At 38.6% G+C, this 26,188-nt stretch overlaps 2 protein-coding genes across 2 annotated transcripts; both read left to right on the forward strand.

The window, feature by feature from the left end:
- The first annotated feature begins 2,134 nt into the window (after positions 1-2,134).
- Positions 2,135-2,794, forward strand: pnx (posterior neuron-specific homeobox). Its single transcript, XM_041970682.1, has 2 exons — positions 2,135-2,255; positions 2,340-2,794. Exons 1-2 carry the CDS (start codon positions 2,135-2,137, stop codon positions 2,792-2,794), a joined length of 576 nt encoding a protein of 191 aa, XP_041826616.1.
- A 5,968-nt stretch (positions 2,795-8,762) lies between these two features.
- On the forward strand, positions 8,763-25,976 carry aebp1a (AE binding protein 1a). Its single transcript, XM_041969475.1, has 20 exons — positions 8,763-9,355; positions 12,529-12,774; positions 12,919-12,963; positions 14,091-14,162; positions 14,425-14,484; positions 14,592-14,651; positions 16,535-16,612; positions 16,824-16,933; positions 18,562-18,701; positions 18,827-18,911; positions 18,993-19,137; positions 19,810-19,889; positions 19,995-20,118; positions 21,281-21,477; positions 22,322-22,495; positions 22,586-22,711; positions 22,804-23,050; positions 24,069-24,208; positions 24,862-24,961; positions 25,058-25,976. Exons 1-20 carry the CDS (start codon positions 9,109-9,111, stop codon positions 25,615-25,617), a joined length of 3,036 nt encoding a protein of 1,011 aa, XP_041825409.1. The 5' UTR covers positions 8,763-9,108; the 3' UTR covers positions 25,618-25,976.
- Positions 25,977-26,188: the final 212 nt, after the last annotated feature.

Consider the following 26,188-nt stretch of genomic DNA (forward strand, 5'->3'; position numbering starts at 1 on the left):
AATCATTCCTTCATCTCATCATCTTTTCCTTCTTTCATGTCCCCCTTGTCCTGCGTGACAAAGCCCAGGGTCAGAGAGGGTCAAACCTACCTCTGACATCTGCTAATTGTCCTGATGGGCCGGCCTCTCCTGTCTCTTCTCTGCAGGTGTCTGTAGCTGGAAGCACAGCAGCAGCTGCCACATTCAGGAAGCTTTACGCGGGGGATGATTGAACCCCCCCGGACTCTCCTTTACCCTGTGAGCAGGGTCTCTGGTTATTAAGAAACTATCAGCAGTAATGTGGATTTAAAGATGGGACAGTTAGATGAATTGTGAAGTTAATGAGGCTAAGTTTAAAGATTTGTGCTTTATTTCTTCTTCATCTTTGTCCATCATGTGATAAGATTTCCTGAGAATTCATCATTTATTCATTTTTACAATATACAGAAAATCCAGAATTTCATAAAGTAAGATGAAATATGTACTCTGGGGAATTACATGATGTATGTTGTGCTCGGGTGTTGTTTTAATTCTTTAACCCCTTTATGCCTTTCTTTATTTTTTATATGAATAGTTTATTCATCAGGGCCCATGCACAGTAAAGCTGTTAGACTCAGACCAGACAGATTATAGCTTTTTTAGTTTCCATCTACAGTCGCTGTGGCAGGCAAGAGAAGACATTTAGAAGGATTTGGTAGAAAAGGTAAAAAGAAATTAAAATAAAAACATAACAATAAAGAAGATGGTAGAAAGGTTTAGAAACAGATACATAAAGTGCATTACAAACATGGTTCATGGTAAGAAAAATACATAAAAACTAATACTGTGCAAAAGAAAGCATCCAGTCTTTTGTGTTTCTTTTTATTTAATTTGTTTATTTTTCTGTATTTACTATTTATTTATGTATTTATTTATATGTAATTTATAATTTATATATAATATTATGCTTTATTTCCTTTTTTCCATATAATTGTAAATACATTTAGGTGTTAAGAAGCTAAGAAGTTCATCCACACTGACCCACAGAAGTTATTTATTTGTTTAGGATATTTTTTCTCTTTTCTGTTAGTTACCTTGGTAACTTAAAAGTACATGTACTCTACTGGAGATTTAAAACAAGAGACCCTGGTCCCAAAAAACATTAAACAAAAACACAAAATGCTTCTTTCAAAACTAAAATCAAGAATTAAAAAGATTTTAAATAAAGAAAAGTGATGATGACATTGACCTGCAAGAAATAAAACCATTTTATGCAGCCGCCATTTCCAGGGCCTTATGGTTGGGTCCAAAGCTCCAAACACCTCATTGCATTACAAAAATGTTGGTGTTAGGAATGATTATTAAATACATGATCTATTTTTCATCTACTTGTGCTTTTAATCTGTGCACGGTGTTTTTATTATCGAAAACATGCTTTTTTTTAGCATACAATGAGCTGTAATTTCTCCAAAGCCTCCGTTATTGCAGGTGCTTTATCTCCATGTTAAACGCTTTGGCCAACTTAGTATTTGCTCTGTTAAAACACACCCTTGTTTTAAATGTCTCTGAATATTTCTTTTATGCTTTTCCTCATAAAATCAAACAGTGACAAGAAAAACTCGATCACTTTAAGTTTCTGCAATGAGCAAATAGACAGCAGCTATCATAAAATTGTCTGTAGTCTTTTTACTAAACTTGAGCGCTGTGTGAGGCTGCACTCCAGGACAAATGGTCCCTTGGAAACTGGAACATGGGGAGAGTAAAGTCTCCAACTTTCCTTTTGAGAAGTCTATAAATTAGCATCACAACCAGCGTTCACGTGTCCTACCAGCGTAAAAGATCACATTTGCAAATAATGACAAGACAACACACAATAAGCAACACGGAGGGAAAGAAAGAGGGCACATTTTAACCAGATGCCCAGCAATAAATAACAGCCTCAGTGCACCCCCAGCTGAGAGCGCGCATTTACATTCTGAAATGCCCGCACGGGGTCCCACGGGACCCGAGCGTGTCTGCGCGTCCACAAAGGATGCAATTGTTCTTGCAAGACGTATTGCCTTGTTTTAAATAAAATGTAAATTTTAAAGGGTAGAGGCGCGTGTACAGGTTCGATATAAAAACTCAAGAGGAAAGCAGGGACTTACACTGCTACCTGCCTCCGCAGCGAGCTGACATGCAGCCACCTGCAGACAAGTTACCACAAATCCACAGAACACCCTTTTCTGTGGAGGATATCTTGGATCCAACTAAATTCACGAGAAAATTCAGCTGTTCTGAGGATGAAGCAGCGACAGGTGAGAAATTTTTAGGGTCATCAAATAATCTTTTATTCTCCTCAAGTCGTATAGTGGTGTTCATAATTTGCTACCCTCTTTTAGGAGCTCGTGACCTCAAGGATGAAGGCAGAAAGACACAGCATCCCTCATCAGGTGGAAGCTGCAGCCTGGAGACTCCGTGCCCGGTGAAGCCCCTCAGCTCCACGGAGAAAAACCGTCGGATCCGCACCGCTTTCACCGTAAAGCAGCTGCAGGTCCTGGAGCAAAGTTTCCAGAGGTGCCACTACCTGTCGGTGCTGGAGCGGCACACCATCGCCGCGGCCCTCCACCTGTCCGAGACTCAGGTCAAGATCTGGTTTCAGAACAGACGCACCAAGTGGAAAAAGGAACATCTGCAGGCGAAAGAGGAAGAGGAACAGCATACCTTCACATCATCGCAGTCCATGCACGCTGCGGCAAGTGCACCTCTGTCCTGTGGTCCTCTGTTCTACCAGCAGCGCACTCCGCTCCAGCTGTTTGCGCCACTGCCGCTATTGCCTTATTGTCAGTATACATGATGCGTAAATGCGCACGGACCTACTTAAGCTCCCCAAAAAATCCTTCAGAAAAGATCGTGGAAAATATGCACTATTATCAATATTAAGGAGAAATTCTAAAAGGGACTGAACTGAAATGTAAATGATGAAGAAATGTTTGATCATTTCTATTGAACTTATTTTGATAAACATTTTAATGGAAGCTTGTTTCTTAAATCTATACGATTGTATTGCTTGCCTTAAGAGAGTATTTTAATGGTCATGCTGATCCTGAGGATTTTCCTTTTTTCTCTCTCTCTTTTTAAGAATATCTAAAGATAAAGAAGGAAAAAATGGATTATAAATATATTCTATAATTGTCAAGACATTAAAACATGTTGTTTTTAATGTGTCCACTGAGCATTTATGTTTTCCAGTTTTATAGTTCACCAATAAGAGACACACATTTTTATTTATTTTTCTATAAGTGATAAATGATCCTGAGGATATAATAATCCACATGCAGGCTGAAATGGTCACAGTGTGTGAGTGGAAGATTGTAAAGCAGCGATTAGAAGAAAAATAACGTCTACCTCCAGTTTTGAGCCAAATTTCTGGTTTCTTAAAAATAAGTAGAAAATTATGAGTACAAGCTTGGAGGTCTTACCTGAAACCAGTCTGGTCTGAGTGTGTTGTTTCCTTCCCTTCTTCTATTTTGTTTACACTTATAAAAAATTTAAAGTATTAACTAATCCTCATGAAAGTAACAGGTAACTGCAACCTTTCTTGTAATCTCTGATGTTTTTCTGAGAGAAATGCTAAAGTTTAAACAGAAGTTGTTTGTGAAGCTAAATTTTTCCTTATATAAGTGAAACGTATTTTAAAACCACATGCTGTCTTAAGCCGACTCCATGTTTATATATAAATGTATAAAAATGACGTCATGAATAATGTCATGAAAAGTACTTCATCTCCAAAGAGAAATTGTAAAATAAGTGTGAGCTTTTATTATTATGATGTGTGTGTTCCATGCATGAGTGTTTATTTATTTATTAACATTGGGTTCTAATGTCCTTACAGCAGGTCAGGGAGACATCGGTACTGATCCTGGTCTGGCTGCTAAACCAGGCCATAAACATCTCGCCCTCAGGAGTGTCCAGCTACAACAAAACCAATCATTTTCCTTGCCTTTCTTTTTGCTCCTGAAAAATAAAAAAAAATAATTTAAGTTAGAATTATGTTAACTTAAAGACAAAAACAAGTAAGTTCAACTAAAATCTGACTAAAAACATGTATTATGGTGTTAGCATTAGTTTAGTTTAGTTATTTTAAACTAAGTAAAAAAAATAGTTTAATTATAAGCACTGTTAAAGTTTTGACCAGATGATGGCACCAAATGACAAGGGATTGTAAAGATAACAGAAGTTTTATCTCATGGGAATATATTCAGATTCTGATGTGTAATTCGAAACCTCAAATGTCAGGTTCTTGGGGGCATATGCACAAACAGAAAGGCTGTAGTTTATAGGATTTAGCCGTTTAAAAAAACCCAAAAACTATAGTAAATGTTAGTGTGAAACATAATACAAATACAAGCTGAAATCAATATATTTATTCTACACAGTTTATAGCATCTAAAAGGCTAAGAAAAATTAGACTTATTCTGAAAAGAAAAGAAGGAAACAGAGCAGAGTAGGCCTACAACATGCCTGTTCTTAAATCTAATCAATGTTTAGCCTGTTTTTAACTGAAACGTATCAAAACTTCAGCTCCACCACTTAGATTGAACTTGATTTCTGTAAATATAAAAAAGACTATTAGATTTAGCAGGTGCTTTCATCCAAAGTGAGGAACCCCATGTAGCTGTGGCGGGGAAACTTGGCCCTCGTTCTGCAAGTTTTCTATGTTTCCCTGCTACTACACACCTGATTTCAAATGAATGAATCACTGTGTAGAACTTGATAGGTTGTCGGATCCATTTGATTTTAATCAGGTCTGTTGGAGCAGGGAAACACTGAAAATGTGCAGGACTGCCGCCCTCAAGGACCAGGGTTCCCCACCACTGAATTTTAACGCATAGACTCGTGACTGAACCAACAATCTTCCAAATTCAATGCAACTACTTTACCTCCTGAGTTCCATCCTCAACACACTTATCAAAAAGGCAGCAATCCTTCTGCTTTCATCATTTTCTCTGTTTACACATCTGCATGCAATTTGGTGCATCCTCTCGTCCTCAGATGTCAGACAGATCTGTTCTTAACTTGCCAACATTTTCTTTCAATGAAACAAATCACCTAATAACTCATCTAGTGGCTCTCAGAGTAACACTCTTTAGAACAAAAGATGAAGATGAGGGGGTCACACTTTTTTCTAGGTTCAAATTCCAGGACTTCTCAAAACAATAAGGATTAATTAAAAATTTCTAAGCTTGAGCTGTGAATGAAAAGAGTGTAAGAGTGGCTAATGTTTCTTTCTGTTTGTTTTCAATGAAAGGGTTGTTAGAACCGGGTGTAACCACCCCTATCAATGAAATATTGGAAACAGATGGGAGCAAAAGAAGCAGATGAAGGGAGATAAAAGAGGTTTTAGTTGCACAGCTGGGAAATGAGTCAAAATCTGATGGAAACTAATTTTGGATTTATTTTTTCTATGACTGATCTGGCTGACAGGTGATATCTAGCAAAGTCCCCTTTGTCTCTCAGATCATAAAAACATCTAAATCAGGACGTTTCATTGTTGTCTAAGAAAAGTAATCTGTCTGAACTAAAGTTACGACATCTGTTGCCAAGCTGAGATAATTACTGCAGGATTAAGACATTAAGGATTGTCTTCTTTTGTTTGATGATTTGCTGACTTTGCCAAACTAATCACAGTCCAATCAGCTTCCTACAGCTGTTGGTATGAGTTTATAGTCAATAACTGACTGTAGTAATGTGACTGTTTAGATCAGGGGTGTCAAATGTACAGCCAGGGGCCAAAACCGGCCCGCTAGAGGGTCCATCCTGGCCCACAGCATGACTTTAGTAAACATGTAAACACAAAAAAATGCTTTTTTATATTACAGTAACTGTTTCTAATTAGTCCACACACTTTTGAATTTTTTTATATTTAAATCTAAATAATTTCAAAGGCATTGGAACATTTCTTACTCTGCATTATGAGGTGGTCAGGATTATTACACACGTGTGGAAATATTTGTTTGGCCTCCAATACTTATTTGTTGTCCCTTGTTGAACACAGTGGTTTGTTTTTCTCCCCTCAACCCTGGAGCTTATATTCCATGATTTGCATTGAAATAAATGACTTATTATATTATGATTGTTTTATTCAAATGTTTTCTCAGTAACCAGCAGCAAAGCTTCTGCTGTCATCAACCAAAAGGTTTTACTAATTCTTCACAGGCTTCCTGTAAACCTCCACTGGGATTTTTAGCTCTCATTTTCCCAGATGATCTTTGGTTCTTTGAGGGTTGAAAACTTCCTGCCGTCACTCAGGTCTTTAGCTCCCTGCAGATTCTGGACAGGATTCAGGTCTGGACTCTGGCTGGACCACTCCAGCCACGTATACTGTTTTCTGTTCATTTCTTAACCAGTTTGGCTGCATATTGATCCCTGTCCAGTTGGAAGGTCCCACCTTTGCACATGATTTTCCTCAGATCCTCAAAATAAGGTTTTATTATCATTTCCTCTAAATTTATTCATTTCAGTATCTGTAAAAAAAAAAAATAATTCACATTCACTAACTGGCAGGATTAATTGAAGCGTAAATTCTAAGGAATTATATTCATTAACTGTTACTAGTTTACAATTAAATAACATGTTCAGACAATAAAATACTGTATGATAGCTTCTCACCTGTTGCATGTAAATTATATCCTTTGGTATTTGTTGTATTATCCAGAAGAAGCAGAAATGTTTATCCAGATTTCAGCTGTCTCCTTGATTCAGAAATGGATCATGCAAACCTGTATGAGGTAGTTACATGCATATATTTCCAATATACCCACTTAACATTTCAGTCCCAAAGCAAACTGTGCAAAGTGCAGGTGGTCTTGTTTTTAATCACATGGTTTAATTAGTGTGTTGTTGTAATGGTGTCCGGGGGGGAAGTGTGCGGACCCACTCGCAGGCAGTTGAGGACAGGAGGCAGAATAGTGCAGATGATGAGTGATTTATTCCAGCACCAAAAACAAGACTTGACATAACACCATTCAACTTGAAACTAAAACGGAAAAAGGAGCATGAAAAACTCTGACCAGGTGTACTCAACCAGGAACAGACAATAGAGCACATGAAGGAAGACTATGACCCTGGAACCTGAATACACAGAAAACCAAAACCCAAGATCTTTACAAAATAACCTTGAGAAGAAACCTGAACCATGATCTACACATAAACTAAACATGACAAAACCCAAGACTAACCCAAGATCCTAACTACACATGGCAGCACCCAGAAACTTAGACTGTGATCTAAAGAACTAACCCATGATCCTAAAGCAAGATCTTAACATGAATTAAATATGACAAAAAACCAAGAACTTAAACTATGCTCATGACTGAAGACCAGGATCAAAACCAAATTATAACAAAAACTAAATATGGCAAACCCCAAACACAAGAAATAAGACCGTGAAGCATTACATCAAGACCGTCAAACATTCTGTATTGTCTGAGAAGAAGCCATTGTTTTTAAATATCCTACTGTGTTTTTGATGTGGACAATTATAACGTGGATAAAACAAATAGAAATCTGTTTTTCATCTGCTGCAGGCGGGATGAGCCAGCAGAAAAGAATGTCCTCTGCTGGGTTCAGGCCATGACTCAGTTTGTTCAGTCCTCACATCTGGTAACATTTCTTTAGACTGAACAAATAAAGTGCATTGTGTCATACTGTCTCTTCACTTGTTAAGTCATTTAAGTAATTACCTTTTATTTTGAAAAGATTACTTGAAAGTTTTTACAGGTCCCTCTGGAGTGATGCATTCAAGTGTAAAAGACACTGAAACACAAGTTTCATGGCGTCTGGACTGCAGAGCTCTTCAGCACTGGCAGCCTGGAGACCTCACGTTGTGGAGTCTCTTAACCTGCTTTTCACAACTTGAATCTGTTCAACACAGGGTGCAATTGGAGTTTAAATTTTCTCTTTTTATTTCAAATAAATTTACTGAGGCTGTTCAATGGATTATGTGCACAGATAAATGTGGAGGATTTCTGTAGTCTGCAGCTCTATGCTCATCAGTCTTGTTTTCAGCAGAAGCATCAGGAAGGTGCAATGAGAGATGGTTGTAGAGTGGGTGGTTGTAATAGGTTGCATAGTACTTTATCTGCACAGCAGCAGACTGAAAGTACTTGGATATATACAGACGAGTCAGCCAAGAATTGGCACAATCCTGAAGCCACCAGACTGGACCCCTTAAAATTCTGTCAATAAAAGTTATAAACAGAATCGATGACAAAATGCAGCCCCGGTGGAGTCAACAAGTCTGACTTACTGCCAGCAACGTCAACCAAGGCAGAGAGAGATGGCCTTTATCAGAGGGTGTGGTACCCCATACTCCCAAAGTACTCCCAACAAGACCCCCTATAAGTTTAAACACATCTTAGAGGGGACAGAATCACTCATAAAAAGCCATTACTCACACTGTTGCTCCGTGTCGTGTATGTGACAGTTTTTTTACCCACTTTGTTTATGTGCCTACATTTAAATACTTTCATGCTTCTGTGAGCAGATGAGCACATGTTTTTAATCTATGCAATACAGAGTCTAAGCTTGCTTTAACCCTCTTTTCTAAGTTCTATTCAGACATTAAATTTCCTTTTACTTGAGCTCAGTATTTCTTTGTTTTCATTCTACGAACAACTGAAAACTGTCTTTACTTAACTCCTTTCTTTAGTTCTCTCCTCCTTCTTCACAGGAATGTCATAAGGCAGATGCTCCTCCCCTTTGCTTAGAGATGGGTGAGGGGAAAAAGGGGGTGAAGGCCCATGAGGGAGAGATGTGACTGAGGAGTAAGTGAAAGAAGAGGAGGAGGGCGGGAGGTGTGTTGCTTTGCTGCTTCTGCTCCTCCAGACAGATGCATTTCCTCCCCTTCATAGCGACCAGCAGGCTTCTTTGAAACGACCAGCTCTCATTTTCTGCCTCTGTCCTCATCAGAGAGAAGGAAGCTCTGTAGACCTTCACGAAATCATCCCTTTCATGTCCTCATCTTGAAATATCTTTGAGACTGGAGACTGCCACCCTCTGCATCTGCCAGTCAGATGTTGAGTTATTTTCACATCTAGTTGTAGATTCAGGGCTTTTACTGGACTGCATCTGGTCTGTTTCATCCTTGTTGAATTTTTTATTGTAGAAATGAGGGCTGAGGCACTGGTTGTCTGGGTTGGGGTGACCCTGTGTTGTGCCCTGGTCTGTGCTCAAGAAGACATAGAAGAGAAGCAACTCTCCAGGGACCTGGCTCAGGTAAGAGAAGCCCGAGGACTGACTAAACACAGGAGACAAGGAGATGAAGAGGATGTTGAGATGTCAGATGAGCCAGCTGAAGTAACAGAGGAGCAGACAAAGTCGAAGAAGAAAAAAACACCTGAGGAAATTGAGGCAGGTAAGCAAATGGTTCAGCCAACAAGTATCTCTTAGCAAAAGTATGCAAGTTTGGATGAGTGTTTTGTGACCTTTCCTGGCCTCTGCTGCACGTGTGCTCCCACTCACAGCTTGCAGCCAAAACATAGAGGAGACATGAACAGGAAAGGCTGCAATCAATCTCTGAGGCAGGAAACCATTTAGCTTGTGAAGTGAAGGAAAAATGAATGCTGTGCCTCCAGCTTTGCCTCTAAAATGTGCTCAGAGATTTCATTTTCTTACCTCCAAAAACCTAAAACCAGAGTAGCAGAATCTGAGCGATTCAGAGATGACTGATCTGTTGCTTGCAGTGATTCAGCTGGTGGTCTGACATTTTCTTGGCAGACTCACCACACTGCTGCTTGTGTGACCTGCTTTTCCAGCCAGAAATATAAGCTGTATGTGAATGCCTATAAAAGTTTTAGGAGTTTGTTTTTGAGAAGTGTGATGATCAGAAAAAAAGCTTTTGTCATGAGAGAGTTCACAAGGAACGCACATCTGTGGAAAGCAAAAAGCATGAGCGACAGACTAAATGTTTCCACTACAATTTTGGGCAAAGAGGATTTATGAGAGGGCCCATTTTCAGTAGCACTGATGTAAAAGCACTCATGTTCTACTTTCCGCTGCATGAAGCAAAACCACAAATCAGGCAGGCTGTTTTTCATGTGTGGCTGATGTAGGTTACATAAAGGCCCATATTAACAAAACCCCAAAACAATTTTTCATCTGAAGCTTGGTTTGTGTAATTAAGGCTTTGCTGAAGATGCAAAATCATCATCATCATCAGCTCTACACTCACAGCTAGCAAGGTGATTTACATCAGGGAACATTCAGAGGGACATTTAATTATTACTTGTTGCCTTCCTCTGTGCTATAAAGGACATGACTTCTCTTACTGTGTATTGTGGTGATATTTACTGGATGCTGATCTGCTTGGATGACCTGGACAATAAGTTATTAAGCGGATAACTCCAAACCAAAGCAAGTCTTCTCACTGAAGCTGGGGTTGGATTTGATGCATGCTCAGATCATTTTATATTTATGTAAAATTCTAGTTTTAGCAGCAGTTTGCACTCTTTGGTATTTCAATCACATAGATGTGTTTTTCAGTGTTTGTTTCGCACTTTCTTTATATTTTATTCAGAATTTAAAGTTTTAGTATTTCAAGCCTTTGCAGCCTAATTTACCCCTCTCAGTAAATTTTTACTTTTGCAAGTGAAACATAAGAGATCTCACTGAGTTATAGGCATAATGCAGGCAAATAACAGCATATAGACAAGATCGAAGTGTGTCTGCACTTTTATGATATGTTCAATTTACTGGAGTTGATGCAAAAGTTAACAAAATACCAATCAATTCCAAGGCCAATTTTAAATCATAAACTCAAACATCAAATAAAACAATGATGAATATTTAATTATAATGAACCAGCTGGTGTGCAATCATGAGCTTCTCTTGACTTTCTGGGCCCCCATGCCACAGATTTAGAAGATATTCCTTCAAGCTTTTTCATCTAAAATAAAAAACAACAACAAAAAAGATGTCTGTTTTTTAACATTTCATAAGTTGTCTTTGTAATGTTTCAGATGAATATGAGTTTTAATGATTTGTTTGTTTTTATTTACATGTTTTACAAAATGAACTATTGTTGAAATGGAGGTATAAGTCCATTTACACCAACAGCAGGTGACTGAAAGACTCAAATTTGTACATAGTGAATGTGAGTAATGGGTTGGCTGTGAGGGACTTTGTTGAAGACCTCGTGGAACATTATGAAGCATGTCTGGTGGAGAAAACAAACAGCCCTCTGTGTCTGCATCGGAGTCTGTCGATGACTGTTTAATGAAGCCAGATTAAAACACTGAACTCTGAAACCTTTTGAAGGTTTCCTCGATGTGTTATTACCTGTAACTCAGCTTTTAATCCTCTAGTTTTCTACTTTTAAGTTTATAAGCAGTTTGTCATCAGACTTTTGAGAGGGTGGAAGTGAACGCCTCTGCATCTCTGAGTTGAGTTCAAACCAGCCCAAACTGAGTCTAAAATTGCCCATCTTTTAATTTTCACATATTTTAATATAGAAAACTGGACATTTGCAGGACACAAAGTAAAATTATTACTCCTTGAAGATAGATTAATCCCTTGATCCCTGTGTTTATTTTTAGACTTCTGCTCAAAATTGCATGAAATTAGTATATTTCTATTATAGTTAAAAGGTCAGTTTAAATACTTTTGGAGCCATAAAGAGAGCACTTGTAAATATCAGTATATGTGCTTCTGTTGAAGAGTAAATAAAGATGGTACAAAGCACAAATGAAAAAGATTTCAGGCTTGCCAAAACAAACCTTTCAAGATAAATAAGAATATCTCTTTGGAATGATGCAACTGCAGCTCTAAACCTCTATCAAATCATTGTATATGTGAACATTATCTCTGCAAAGGCCAACTATGACTAAGTAAAGCAAAACTAAGCTAGAGTAATACAGACAGTTCAGGAGATGTCTCCAAAATAGACATTTTGGCTCCATTTATTCTCATCATCCCTCAGGTTTCAAAAGTTTAAAAAGGCTGTTAATTTAATTTTTTTATAACTTTGTTGGTCCACAGTATAAACGTAACAGCTTCACAGTAGTCTGAAAATAGAAAATTATTCACCTTTTTGAGCTAAAAAAAAAAAAAGAAAAGAAAAGAAAAAAAAAACTTTTACCAGGCTTCCTGTTTGCAAATTGTCACATGTCTGAGAATCAGACATGAGGAATTCACACATGTCGCAGGTTCCAGAAATGGAAAAATCTCCCGTTTACATCATCAGTTTGTGTCTACAATCATCCTGAGTGCTCGACTGTAAAGTCATTTAAACTGGTACTTTTACCCCGTAGGTCCATCTGGGTTTATATGCTGTGCTGTGTCTGTCTGAGCTTCAGCTTGAACATGTTTTATTGGGGCAGATTGATGACTGCTGTAAAAACGTCTGACATACAGACTATAAAGAAAACTGAGGAAAAACATTTAGGAGTTAAAGTTCATATAACACTACAATAAAAACATAGTTAAAAGCTTCACATCCGTGTCCTGTGTCTATTTAATATGTTTACATTATATGTTATATATACACTATTCTGGTTTTGATTATCTGAATGTTTCTCCATCTTTTTGAAGCCAGGGCAAAAAAGGCTGCAGAAAAAGAGGCCAAGGCAAAGAAGCAGAAAGCCCCAAAGCCCACCAAGAAGCCAAAACCCCCGAAACCCACAAAGAAGCCAAAGCTGCCAAAACCCACAAAGAAGCCGAAGGTGCCAAAACCCACCAAGAAACCAAAGACGACGACCACAGCGCAGCCAGATATCCGGCGTCCTTCTCCTGAGGAGGAGGAGGAGTCGTTGCTGATTGAGCTGGGCTTGGAAACATGTAAATATCTTTTAGATTCAAGCTTTTACTGGAAGGGGAATCACTCACAAAATTAATTTATGTTTGGCAAAGCATTCTGGACCATATTTTGTCTCATGAGATGGAGATTTCAACATTTCAAAACCTTCATCTTGGTCTTTGCAGTGGTTCAACCTGTGACTCCAAAGGAGCCTGTAGAGCCAGACCTGGGTAAGAGTCCAGCATTCAGCTTACTTACAATTACACTGGAGGGTAAAAGACAAAGAGCCAGTTTGATGGAGCATTTTAGCTCCTTTTAAGCTCAGGATTTGGCTTTTTAACTCCCCACAAATTTATCTTATCTCTCTGATTCAGATAAGTCTTAAATCCCCCCCAAAAAACAAAAAAAAAAAAACTAAAAAAAAAAAAAACAACCAAAACCAGTCAGCTAATTAACAACTTGGTAAAACTGGAGATGAATCCACATTGGATTCATGTTTTGTGCCAAAGTCATATAAATAATGAATACAAATAGATAAAATCATCAAGATATCACCCGCTTGTTTGTAATCTCTCATTTCGAGACCTTGAGTTTGGCATTTTACCATCACTTTTTGGTCTGTTTTGAAGCTGGAACTGAGCAAATTTGAAGCAGAGAGGGAAAAGTTTCGGTTAGGATCACCAGCGCACCTATCAGGATTGAATCAAACTAATGAAACCATGAGGAAATGTGTTGATTCTATATTTTACCAGAGAAACTGAACATTTTAATGGGACTTCAGTGTAAACAGAGATGTTTTGGAGTTACAGCTTACTGATTATTAGTGGCATTAAACTTTGAAAGGACATTTATATGAGCTTCCTATATGACAGCATCCATCTTTCTTCAGAGTCTAGGGTTAGCGCTTTTCAGTGAGCATTTTAATGATCTCTTCTAAAGTTTTAATGAGCCCTTTATAACAAAGCTTTGAGGTTTCAGTGAGTTATGAGGGCTTTAAAAATGGAAGTTTGTATGTCAAGAAACACAGATACAAAAAATGTAAACAAGAAACTCTTATTCTGCCACCTAAACATGAAACACATTTATTTTATGTATGAATTAAACTACTTCAGAACTTTAAGAGTCAGTAACACTTAATTTAACTTTACTTCAGAGTGAATTACAGCCTCACAGTTGATGAAAATATATAATAGGTGATATCTATAGACTTCAAGTTAAGTTTAAGTTGGACACGTATGGATAGCCATGTTTTAAATTAGACAGATTTTCAGTTGGATATCAATGAAAATTTCAAATTCATCCACTATAATGACAACAATCTTCAGTGCTGATTCAAGTGGAGACTTTTTCTTTACAGGTGGGGTACCTGGTGGACATCCTGATGACAAGAATGAAGCTACAACTACTGAGGTCATCATGTACATACCAGGTACGGATCTGTTTCACCATCTCCCACTTTACCGTGTATTAAATGTTAGTCTTATACGCAGCTTGTGGTCTTTCACTGTGTTAAAAAGACAATGAGAGGATGTTAAACTTTCAGGTTGATGCAAACCACCTAAATAAAAAGAAATCAGGAATTTCTTTATTTCTATGTGCTTTTACCTGCATGTGTAACTAGTCTGTTTGACTCGTTATAGGGACGTCATTAAATAAACAAGTCTGTAATCATCCCTTTACTTCTGTTTCAGAGGAAACCACCACCGTCCCATATGTTGGTCCCTGGTATGAAGAATATGATTATGCAGACTGTACGGCTGTTTCCTATCATTATCAATATCTGTACAGGCATTATTGATCATGTGTGTTGTCTTGATTGTGGTCATGTAATGAGTTACTATTTTTTCTTGGACCACAGTGGCAGCTAAGAAACAACAAGAAGAGGAGGAGAGAGCCCGGAAGGAAAAGGCAGAAAAAGGTTTTTATCACTTTTCTGGAAGCTATGGTTGATGGGGAGAACATTTATTATTTGTTATTAATTATTTATTAATTTATTTATTATTAAATTAAAGCTTTTTGTAAAGCTGCTAACTAATGTGATCTGGCACATTATTATTATTAGTAGTAGTAGTAGTAGCAGTAGTAGTAGTAGTAGTAGTAGTAGTATTATAGCACACAATACTGAAGATTCTTGATCAAGGGTCATAAATTGCACACTGGTTTTATTTTTGTATTTCCCTCCTAAGACCACCTTTTTTTCTTTTTCCTAAACTTCTCAATACTGTGGTGATGCTGAGACTTGTTAAATAAAGATGTTAAGAAGAACTGTGCTGAGCTGGCAGAAAACCGACAAGGTGGATGGAATCTGTGGAATTTATAGCTGGAGATTAGATAATGAGAAGCTATTATTGGTCATGGATTCCCATTCCAGTCTGAATACCCAGTAACTTTAGCTAGAAATTAATCATCTTTGTTCCTAATTAGATTTTTTTCTTAGTCTTTTAGTTGTTGTTGTTGTTTGTTTTTGTTTTTTACATTGAAATGCCATAAATTATACTGAGTTTAACAGGTTTCTTTATAGCATCCTATGATGTCAGCCACTAAGAGAACAACATCAGGTCTTTCACTTCTTGTAAGTTGTGAAGTGGGTCTTCATGCACCCAACAAATGCTTGTACTAAACTTGAGGGTATTTGGAGGATAAATGAAGTTTTTGTAATGTTTTATAAACCTCTCTAGGCAGGATAATACATGTTGGCACACATTATCCTGTTGAAAGAGGCTGCAGTCATCAGTGAAGGCAAGGCAGGTTGATACAAAATGCTTTACATAAAACTTTAAAAACATTACAGCAAAAAAAAGGAGAATTACAAAGAGAGGAGTCTGATCCTCCAGTGTGAACCATTAATATTCCCAGTTCAGCCTTCTGCTGTTTGTCATCACATTTACTTTTTTTTATTCTCCATCTGAATGGTGTGAACAGAAACCGGAGCTTCTCATCTAAAGTTAGAATTTTGTTGGACAGAAATCTGTAAGTCATTTTATTTAGGGACATCACTGCTTACAATAACAAAGGACAACAAATCCCAGTTCATTAGCGTCACCAAAACGTGGAAATATTAAAAGTCCCAATCAAAGCCGCCATTCCGGGTGTGTGAATGGGTCAAAGAACAGCTGAGCCCAACTTTTCATGGTGCGTGAAAAAGGATAAACATTGTTCAACAGTATTTAAAATTAAAACTCAGTTCCAAGCAGAACACATGGTTGCCTCCACTGGCTTCTTCATCCTGCTGCTTTACTCATCACACATTAAACCAGCCACAGACAGCTGATGTGATTAATCAAACCAGTCCTAAAACCACCTCCCTCATAGCTGCAAACCCCAGAAAACAGTAAAGTACAAGACTTTTAATATGAAATTAAATTTGGCGAAAAAGTCTGGACTGACCCAAACTGATCTTCATTTTTTTTCTGTCTATTATTGTAAAAGAAATAAATCAGAAAAAGGTAAAACAGATGTGAGAAAGGGGGAAATTTCCAGCCACTGCTAAGTGTCTGGTTGTGAAGAACTGCATCAATCAGAGACCAGATGTGTGGTGATGATATGAAGCAGCAGGAAGGGAGGTGACTGAACAGATAAATCTAAGAATTTGAGTCTGGGCAACACTTCAGCTTCTGTGTTTTTAGTGAAACTGACAGAAATCTTCTGTAGAATCCAAAATTTCAGAGAAGGAAAACAACAGATGCTGAAGTGAAAAAGAGCGCGCACACATGGAAGTATTTTGTCTGGTGGTGGTTGAATGGAGGGCAAGATCCCCATGAAAGCCTTTTCAAACATTGTTTTCTCGTTATTATCTGAAAGCTGAGAGACTGAGGAAGAAGTGGGAGGAGGAGGAAGAGGAGAGACTGAAGCAGGCTGCTGTGCCTGCTGAGCCAAAAGGTAAGAGAATTACCTTAATTCTCAGTGGGTTAAAGTTTTGTTTACTAGTTCAATTATGTTTTATTTCAAATTTAAAATCTTTAGTAAAGGCATCACTATGTTTTCATCTTAAACATGTTATTAAGCTGCATTTTCTTACAGTGTCTGGTTTTCAGGGTAATTTGCGGACATTTGGCGAACAGATCTGGTCTGTGTGTGTTTTTTCCCTCAGCGTGTCCTCCTCTGGGCTTGGAGTCCCACCGGGTTGAAGATGACCAGCTGCTGGCTTCCTCACAGACTCATCATGGCTTAGTGGCGCAGAGGGGACGCCTTAACATGCAGGTATACTCTTCAAACAAAGCATTCTAATGTACATCACCTCACACTGGAGCCACAGAACTACATATAAGATACCTTTGAAAACCAAGACAAAAAAAAATCCTTCCCACAATCCTTAAAGACTCCTCTGAATATTTGGATAATGACAATCTTTGTGGAGAAGTTTACAGGAGAGCTTCTTAACATAGTTCCTGATTTGACTGTACTTCTAGAAACTGTATGATTTTAAGTTTTTGCCATGAAAACAACTAGAATTGCTTTATCATGCATGTGCATGACTTTCCAACAAGTGGAAATCTATGAATATGCTAATGAGCTACACCCATTGTATATCCTCTCTGTACGTCTTCAAAGTCTCTGAGTCTGTGATGAAATCATAACTTTCACTCACTGGGTGCCATGATTGTGTCTTTTTTTATACATAATATGCAACAACTTAGTACACTTCATTAATTTTAAGCTACACACTAGTATATCTGCAACGGTCTCATTTATGTTTTACCCAGGAGTTGTGTGAGAAGTCTGACAGTGTGCACCTTCCTCCCTGTGAAAAGTCTGTCTTCTATGGGCTTTATGAGTCATGTGCCAAATACACTGCATGTCCTGAAGAGACAGCAGGTACAACTGGAACTCTGACCAGTTTCCAGCTGGCTGCTGGCTGTAGCAGCTTGCAGTGAAAACAAGAAAGAAAACACACCACATGCCCTCTCATACATACAGTTCTCCAGGATAAAGTTGGAAAGTGTCCGTCTTTATGATAAATACAAAACTCCACTTTTCTTTGGGTAAAATTCAAGACTGAGGAAGAAAGGAGTCACTGCATAACCGCCATCTCACTCAGAGAAGGACACCTTCTCAGTCAGACCTTGAAGCTCTGCTAGTGGTTGCTGCCTATCATGTGAAAAGCCAGTGACACTAGCTCTCAGTGAGAGTTAGCAGCTTTTAGTAATTATTGCTGTGTTGTTATATTATGAAAGTGGCACTAAGTTTTAGTAGATTACTGGCTCATAGTTGTACAGGGACAGTGAATCTCAGCCAGCTGTGGGCTATCAGCCCAGTTGTCTTCAGAGAAAACAGACAAAAAGAAATGGAGTTATCAGTAGTGCCTGCTTTATCTCACATTGTCAGATAATTGGCTGAAATAATGGTTTATTATTACTTTAAAAGCAATATCAACTTATCTGTGTGTCAAATTAGTAAAACAGCATTCCAAAAATATGAAGACCGCAGACCTGTGCACACTCGTATTTTGGATGGGAACTGCTTCTCCAACTAGCTTGTGCTGGTTTCTCATGTTAGTAGTTAGGGTTAGTTAATGGTTAGTTAATGCTGGTCTCTCCAAAAGTCTCCTCAGAACATACAGATCGCTGGAGTTCACCTGTCTGAGGCTGAGGAGCTCTGCAGATTTAAAGTAAAAATCACCATCCATATTGTTGATGGCCTGTTTTGCTTGGGATAAGTCGTGTGAGATGTAAGCAAGGTGGGAATAGTGGATTTTTAGAAACAAGAAAATCAGATGAGGCACAGAGATGCTGCAGAGACACACAGACTGTGGCATTTCAGGTCCCACGATTCATATGAAAAGAAACAGTCACTTGTTTCCAGTTACAGGATGTAAAATCTGTCTGCAGGGCTCCGATAATGAAGATGACATGTATGGTGGAGCATGGTGTGCCGAGCCTGAAGAGAAGGACCACTGGTTTCAGGTCGACGCTCGTCGAGAGGTGGAGTTCACTGGTGTCATCACTCAGGGAAGAAATTCAGAGCAATAGTGAGTCTTAATACTTAATAACAATGCAGCTATAAATATACAGCTAAGTAATTTATCAATTCTTATTTTTATGAGACAAATTTACAGACGGCACCTGGAGCAAAATCTGTTTTTAATCATTTCAGTGAGGACTTCATGTCATCCTACTTTGTGGCCTTCAGTAACGACAGCCGTGACTGGACTGTGCTGCAGGATGGCTACGCTGAATGGGTGAGTGGTAACTGAAGAGGACACCAAAAGAAATCATTGATTGTCAGAATAAATCACAGCTGTGCATCACCCCCTCTGCAGTTGTTCTATGGGAACGTGGATAAGGATACGCCAGTGATGAATCAGTTCAAACCTCCAGTGGTGGCCCGTTACATCCGCATCCTGCCTCAGAGCTGGAACGGCAGCCTGTGTCTGAGAGCTGAGATCCTGGCCTGCCAGCTGCCCAGTCAGTATCACAACCTCACCAGCCTGGACGTCTCACACAAAACATTTGTTTATGCTGACGAGAGGATCAAGAAGTGCTGATCTTCCACACTTAAAAATGATTTATTCTCAAATTGTGTTTGTCCCTCTCTAAACCAGAACTATGAGATCAAGAGGCATCAGTTTTGTATACTTTAGTGAATTTCTTGTGTATTTCTTAACACCACTGTGATTCATTATATTACGCTAGATAACAATAAAGAGGTCATCTCAGATTTCAGAGTTCCAAATGAGCTGGAAATCCAGCTTTGCTCAAAGATTTTACACAGCAAATGTTCCCAGTCTAAGACTTTGAGGCTTCATGGCCTTATTAGTCACAACTTTCTCATTCCAGAGAGCAATAAGTCACCTTCTTCTGGAAGAAAAACCACTGCTGTTTGCCAAACTTGGACTCAGATTGTTGTTTATCTCCACTGCAGAGCTGTAAAGTGTTACACAACTGCAGTGCAGCGTAAGGGCCAAACGTTTCCACCAGAGAAAAGTATTTACAATTACATCTTAATCGACTATCTAATGGGACAAAGTCCACAGTGTAGCTGAAAAGATTAAGCACATTCACTGAAGTATTATAGTGTTTAAGGGCTCGGAGTCAGAGAGAAAAACCTTGTATGAATGACTGTGTTGCTTCTTGCAGGCAGCTATCACAGCGAGAATGAGGTCAACTCGTCTGATGACCTGGACTTCAGACACCACAACTATAAGGAGATGAGACAGGTCTGTTTTTCCACAAAATATGCAGAAAATCAAAGTTTATAAACAGATCATTCTATTCAGAACAAAACCACAAATGTCATTTCTTCTCCCATCTCTGCTTTTCAGATGATGAAGGTGATTAATGAAGAATGTCCCAACATCACGAGGATCTATAACATCGGTAAAAGCTCACAAGGTCTGAAGATGTATGCCATGGAGGTCTCTGACAACCCAGGCGAGCATGAGACAGGTGAGGATGTTTAAGCTGTGACAGTGACAGAATTGCACGTTTTGCTTTATAATGATGATATAAACATCTGATGTCATGTTTTTTGTTTTATTTTTTGCAGATTTTTGTACTTATTTGAGAAAATTCTGTCTGCAAGCTGACTGGAGTAATACTAAATATTCTAAGACTTTTATAGCCCCACTAATGAACTTTTTCCCTGTGACATCCCCTACTAAAGGCTGATTCGGCATTGGTCTTGCATCCTGTCTCTTCTCTGAACTCTCTCCAGCCAGTAAAAGTCTGTAGTTTGTAGCCAGTAACATGTTCTGTCTCTGTTTTTTTATTTTACTTGCTTCCTCCGATAACATCCTCTTGCATTTCTTTGCTGAATCAGCCATGGTGCACATTCAAAATGTCCACTGTGTTGATCTCCAGCTGCTGATTTGTGAGGCTGTGAAGCAAAATGCAGCCGTCATGAAATGCCCTGAACTGGAAAACAAGTTGTGATGTGGGGTTTTTCCACCATCGGGACGCTGCAGGGCAACGACAGCTCCAGTAATGTGCTGAATGAATGTCAGCAGAAAAAGCAGAATTTTAAAGGTGCAACAAGTAATAAAATCAAAGGTCATTGACAGAAAAATGTAATATATCTGTAAAACATGTCCTTCTATTGGTATCACAATCCAACATGTTTTCAGTCTCTTAAAATGAGCCATTTATTTCTGCTTGCCGTCCACATACATGCCAGCTGCCGTATTTGTTCCACCATTTTTACTACGGTGGCTGTAAATGGACAAACAACTCTGTGTGAATTGTGAACCCTGAGCTTTAAAACTGCAGTACCAGCTTTGTTTAATGGGTACTAGAGCACCGTTTGGGATAAGTAATACCTCATGGAAGAAGACAGTACACATGTACACAACATTGAAGCCGTTACCTGTAATGCACTCATCACTGCACTTGAGGTCAGTGGATCCACTCAGACATGAAAACATGTCTGGAATAATTTTGGTCGCTGAGGGCTACCGTCCATTCACAACTGTGCTTGGCATTTGAGGTCATTTCTATCCCCATCTTTACCACTAGATGTCAGCAATTCTTACACAAGGTCCTTTTAAGGTCAGAAGGTTACGTAGTGATAGTTTATATTAAATCTCAACTAACATTTCATACTGTTTTCCAGGTGAACCTGAATTTCGTTACACAGCTGGTCTCCATGGTAACGAGGCCCTGGGTCGGGAGCTTCTCCTGCTGCTGATGCAGTTCTTGTGCAAAGAATATAATGATGAAAACCCAAGAGTGCGCCGCCTGGTGGACGGAGTAAGAATTCATCTGGTGCCCTCACTGAACCCGGATGCTTACGAGCTGGCGTATGAGATGGTACGGTCCGGTTTTCCTTAGTAGGTCATTCTAAGCTTTCATGTCTTTTCAGGATAATTTTCCCTCAATTTTTAGCCACCATTCAGATTCTGTTACTCTATATGTGATTAATTTTTTGTAAAAAAATGTTTCCCTTGAACAACTTTGAAATTGTCATTCAGTTTTTCTTAAAGGTCAACAGGACACCGGGGACAAATTTATTACCCTTTCAGGTCATTAGTGGACAAAAAAGTCCTCTCCAATGTCCTTTGATCATATGATATCACTGGAAAGAAAAAGTTTATTTCAAATAATGAATACTAGGGAGATTGGGATTTTATTTGAGAAACAAAATCACTGTTGTTTTGTGTGTTAGTTTTAAGAATCTTAAAAAATTGAAAAGAAAATTGAGTGCATATTTAGCTCCTAAATATGCACTCAATTTTGTTTTTTTCCTTTTTTAAAAAATAAGTAGGGCAGTGTAATTAAATTAATTTAAATGTAAATGTTTAAAATAATTTCATTAATTGTGTATTTGGTAGTTTGATTAAAACAAAAGTTGAATCAGTGATTGAAGTGAAAAAAATGTCAATTTGCAATGATTTTACAGCAGTTTTTGGTGAAGGAATTTTTTGTCTCCTAATGCCACGTAAAGGGTAGTAAATTGAAGCAACTAGCAGGGGTTTAACTCAGAGATATGCCTCTGACCCCAACTTTTAATTTAAGACCTACATTCTTTAAAAAAAAAAGAATGAAAAGTCAATGTCTGCATTGGTCTTGAAAAGGCCTATTTCAAGTGAAACCACTTTGACAAAATCTTGTCAACATTATGCGATCCCTCATACTCGGCCCTTCCATCTCACAGGGTTCAGAGATGGGAAACTGGGCTCTCGGGCACTGGACTGAAGAAGGTTACGACATATTTCAGAATTTCCCGGATCTCAACAGCATTTTATGGGGAGCAGAAGACAGAGGCTGGGTGCCTCGTATAGTGCCTAATCATCACATCCCCCTCCCAGAAAATTTCCTTAATGGTTCTGTGAGTACATGTAGAGGCACATTTGTGTTAAAGTTACTTTAACACAAATGTGTTAACTATCAAGCATTTCTCTGCTTCTTGCTTATATAGGTGGCAGTTGAGACAAAAGCTATAATTTCCTGGATGGAGCGCAACCCATTTGTACTGGGAGCTAATTTGCAAGGAGGGGAAAAACTGGTGACATACCCCTTTGACATGCAGCGCCCACCAGCTTCCGTAAGGCTGTTGTACAAATAACCAAGTTAATGTGCAGGTTGACCTCAGCAGTTGTACACTCACGGTCTCTCTACACTGTCTCCATGTTTAAGTTAACCGACAGCCGGCGTTGGAGAGTTAACGCTGAGATGAACGAGGAGACCTGGGCTCGTATTCAGCGGCAGAATGAAGGAGCTCTGAGGGAGACTCCTGATGACCAAATGTTTCGCTGGTTAGCAATGTCGTATGCCCACAGCCATCTGACCATGACCGAGACCTACAGAGGATCCTGCCATGGTGATGATGTCACAGCAGGGCAGGGCACCATCAACAGAGCCAGCTGGAAGCCGTCGGTGGGCAGTAAGTAAGCAAAGACAAAAAGATCAAAAGAAATCAAAGATATAATTTTTCCACTGAATAAAATGAACCCTCAAGCATCACTTTAGACAATTTTGTTCCTCTGGGCAAATTTTTCTTTTCTTCTGGTCATCATTTTGCCTGTTTTAGTGCATATGACACAATTTTTGTAACGAAGTCTCTTTTCAGACACATTTTAGACTTCAGCTTTCAATTTTTCCTATAGGTGAGCAAAATGTCCACTTCCAAAAACCTGCTATAAAAATTCAACAGGAATTTTTTCCTTTGGAGGTTTATAAATGATACTGCACAAAAGCTAATAACACATTAACCTTAATATTTAGGCTAATGCTTGACCTATCCAAGATGGATTTAAAAAATTGCCATGCAAATTATGTTGGCAGAAAATAGTAATTTTTTCATATAAAATATTAGCATAATGTAATTAAATTGGAATTTAAAGGGTTAAAATCATAATTATTTAACATTTGATTTTTTTAACGTTTATCATAAGATTTAACCCAAAAAGCAGAATAAAGTTAATTTGTACTACCTCTACAGCAGTTTTTGAAAGGTCACATTTTTTCCTAAAGACTCCAGAGGGTGGTAAATATGAAAACTGATACTACATGAACACCATTAATGCAGCAAAGTAAATATTTTGGCTAATCTCTGACCTGTTTTAGATAGGTTTGAAAATAACGTTTTGCGCTTTTTTATAAATGTATTTTAATAAAACAGTGACATTAAGTAATCAAGCTGGCATTTATGGGGTTAAAATCCTCAAAATGTTTGGCAGTTTTGATGAGGACTGAGGTGGACCTTTTTGTCCTTAATGACCCATGAGGGTAGCACATTAAAATGACACCTGGGGGTTAAAGCATAGCAGGATATGATTTATTGATGAGAAAAATAATAAAACATCCAGATTTCCTGAAACTTGGGTAAATCCAGGCAGACCTGTATCCACAGAAGAGGCCTGGACTCGGTAAAGGAAGGTGTTTTCTCCTCTCTTCCACAGGTATGAACGACTTCAGCTATTTACACACCAACTGCTTCGAGCTCTCCATCTTCTTGGGCTGTGACAAGTTTCCCCACGAGAGTGAGCTGCCCCTCGAGTGGGAGAACAACCGCGAGGCTTTGCTGTCCTTCATTGAACAAGTGAGAACTGGATATGCAAGTATGCGTGTTTGAAGAGAACAAATCTGGGCAATCTTTTCAACTCTTGAAATTTTCCACTAACTTCAGCTTTGATCCAGCTTTAAACTAATAACTATGTAATACTTAGTAAAATAAGCTATTTGTGCTCAAAACGTAGGTCAATTCCTGGTTTCCTTCCTTGCAAACATATTAGTAAGTAAAGTTTATTATATGGCATTTTTCACAGGTTGAAAGCCACAACGTGCTTCCCAACAGGCAAATAATATCATGAAAGCAAAAAATAAAAGCAGTCACACACAAAATATAGCCTAAAAAAGACAAAAACATAAGAGTAACTTAGCTAATTAAAAGCCTGTCTAATTAAACTGGTCTTTAGCTGTTTTTTAAGTGTGGGGACCACTGCTTTAAAAGTCCTGTCCCCTTCATAAAAAAAAGAGTTTTTTTAAAAAAAGGAAAAGCTGTGAATATTTGAGATGCTACAATTACCAAATATTTGTAAATTTTCCGTTTTTCTTTCTTGTTTTTCTTTTTATGTCTGGCCCTGCAATGACACATAGACATTTTGTAGGTTTTCAAAAATTCTATTTCTGGTTTTTAGTCTCTGGAAAAGTTATTTTTGTATAAACTGTAAATATGCTACTTTTCTTGTGCAGGTACATCGAGGGATAAAGGGTGTAGTGAGAGATGTAGAAGGAAATCCGCTGCCTAATGCCACCATATCTGTAGAAGGAATACGACATGATGTCAGAACTGGTAAGAGAAACGAGAGATTGCTGTGATGATCTGCACAGTTCAGACTTCGTTTTGTTTTTAAATGTTCAGATCCTGACTCCAACACTTCTATTTTAGCTGCAGGTGGTGATTACTGGCGGCTGCTGAATCCAGGTGAGTACAGGGTGACAGCCAAAGCTGACGGCTACACCCCCCAGACTCGGCTTTGCATGGTGGGCTACGACTCTGGAGCCACCCGCTGCAGCTTCACCTTAGCCAAATCCAACTGGGACCGCATCAAAAAGATCATGGTGCTCAACGGTGACCGGCCCATTCGGCTAATCACCAGATCAAACCCAGTGAAAACAACAGTGGCCAGCACACTGGCAACCCCCGGGACCACTGCAGGGACGGAAACCCACGCCAACTCCCAGAATGCAGAGCGGCTGAGGCGGATGAAACTCAGGCGGCGACTCATGAAATTAAACAGGCTGCGCAAACAGAGACTAAACGTCAGATTTAGACTCAGAACGACCCCTCCTACCACTACAACCACCACCACCACCACCACACCACCTGAAACCGAGAGAACCACCTCCTGGTATGACTCCTGGTCCACAGAGAACCCGTTTGACTCGGCGCCCACACAGGACTATCCTTTGGAATACACAATTGATTACCAAACACCCATCTACTAGAAGTCATCACTAACCACCAGCTTTATACAAAATAAACAGGTTTTTAATCATGTACTTTACTAAAAAGAGGGTTTTAATTATTTGGTTAACTTGTCTTGTTTATTAGCTGTACCTCTACTTTTGAAACCATTTAAATGAGTATGGATCAGGATAAAAACGCCTCTGCTGAGCAGAGACCACAACACACATTTAACTGGTTCAGTGTTAAATCAGTTTGTTCCAGTACAACATGTGATGAGGAATGTCTGTGGAAGAAATCTCTCTTTTTGTTTCTTTAATGACATTACAACAAGATTGCTGGCCTCAGTTAAACTGATTTATTGTATGCTGAATGCATTCAATTAAAAAGAATTTTCTAATATACAGTTTGTGTATTGGTTTATGCTTGAAATTTAAGCAGTTTACTTGATAAAAGTATCAAACGCTGTTATGAACGTCCATTTAAATTATATTATCTTCATCAAATCCTCTAAATCAAAAGTCCAAGAATCACAAAAGTCAGTATTTTCTTTTTTGGAAAAATGGACGTCTGCACATAATGAACAGGCATCAAGGATCCATTCAGCAGGTG

The sequence above is a fragment of the Melanotaenia boesemani genome, chromosome 19 (genome assembly GCF_017639745.1).
Source record: "Melanotaenia boesemani isolate fMelBoe1 chromosome 19, fMelBoe1.pri, whole genome shotgun sequence".
Taxonomy (NCBI): domain Eukaryota; kingdom Metazoa; phylum Chordata; class Actinopteri; order Atheriniformes; family Melanotaeniidae; genus Melanotaenia; species Melanotaenia boesemani.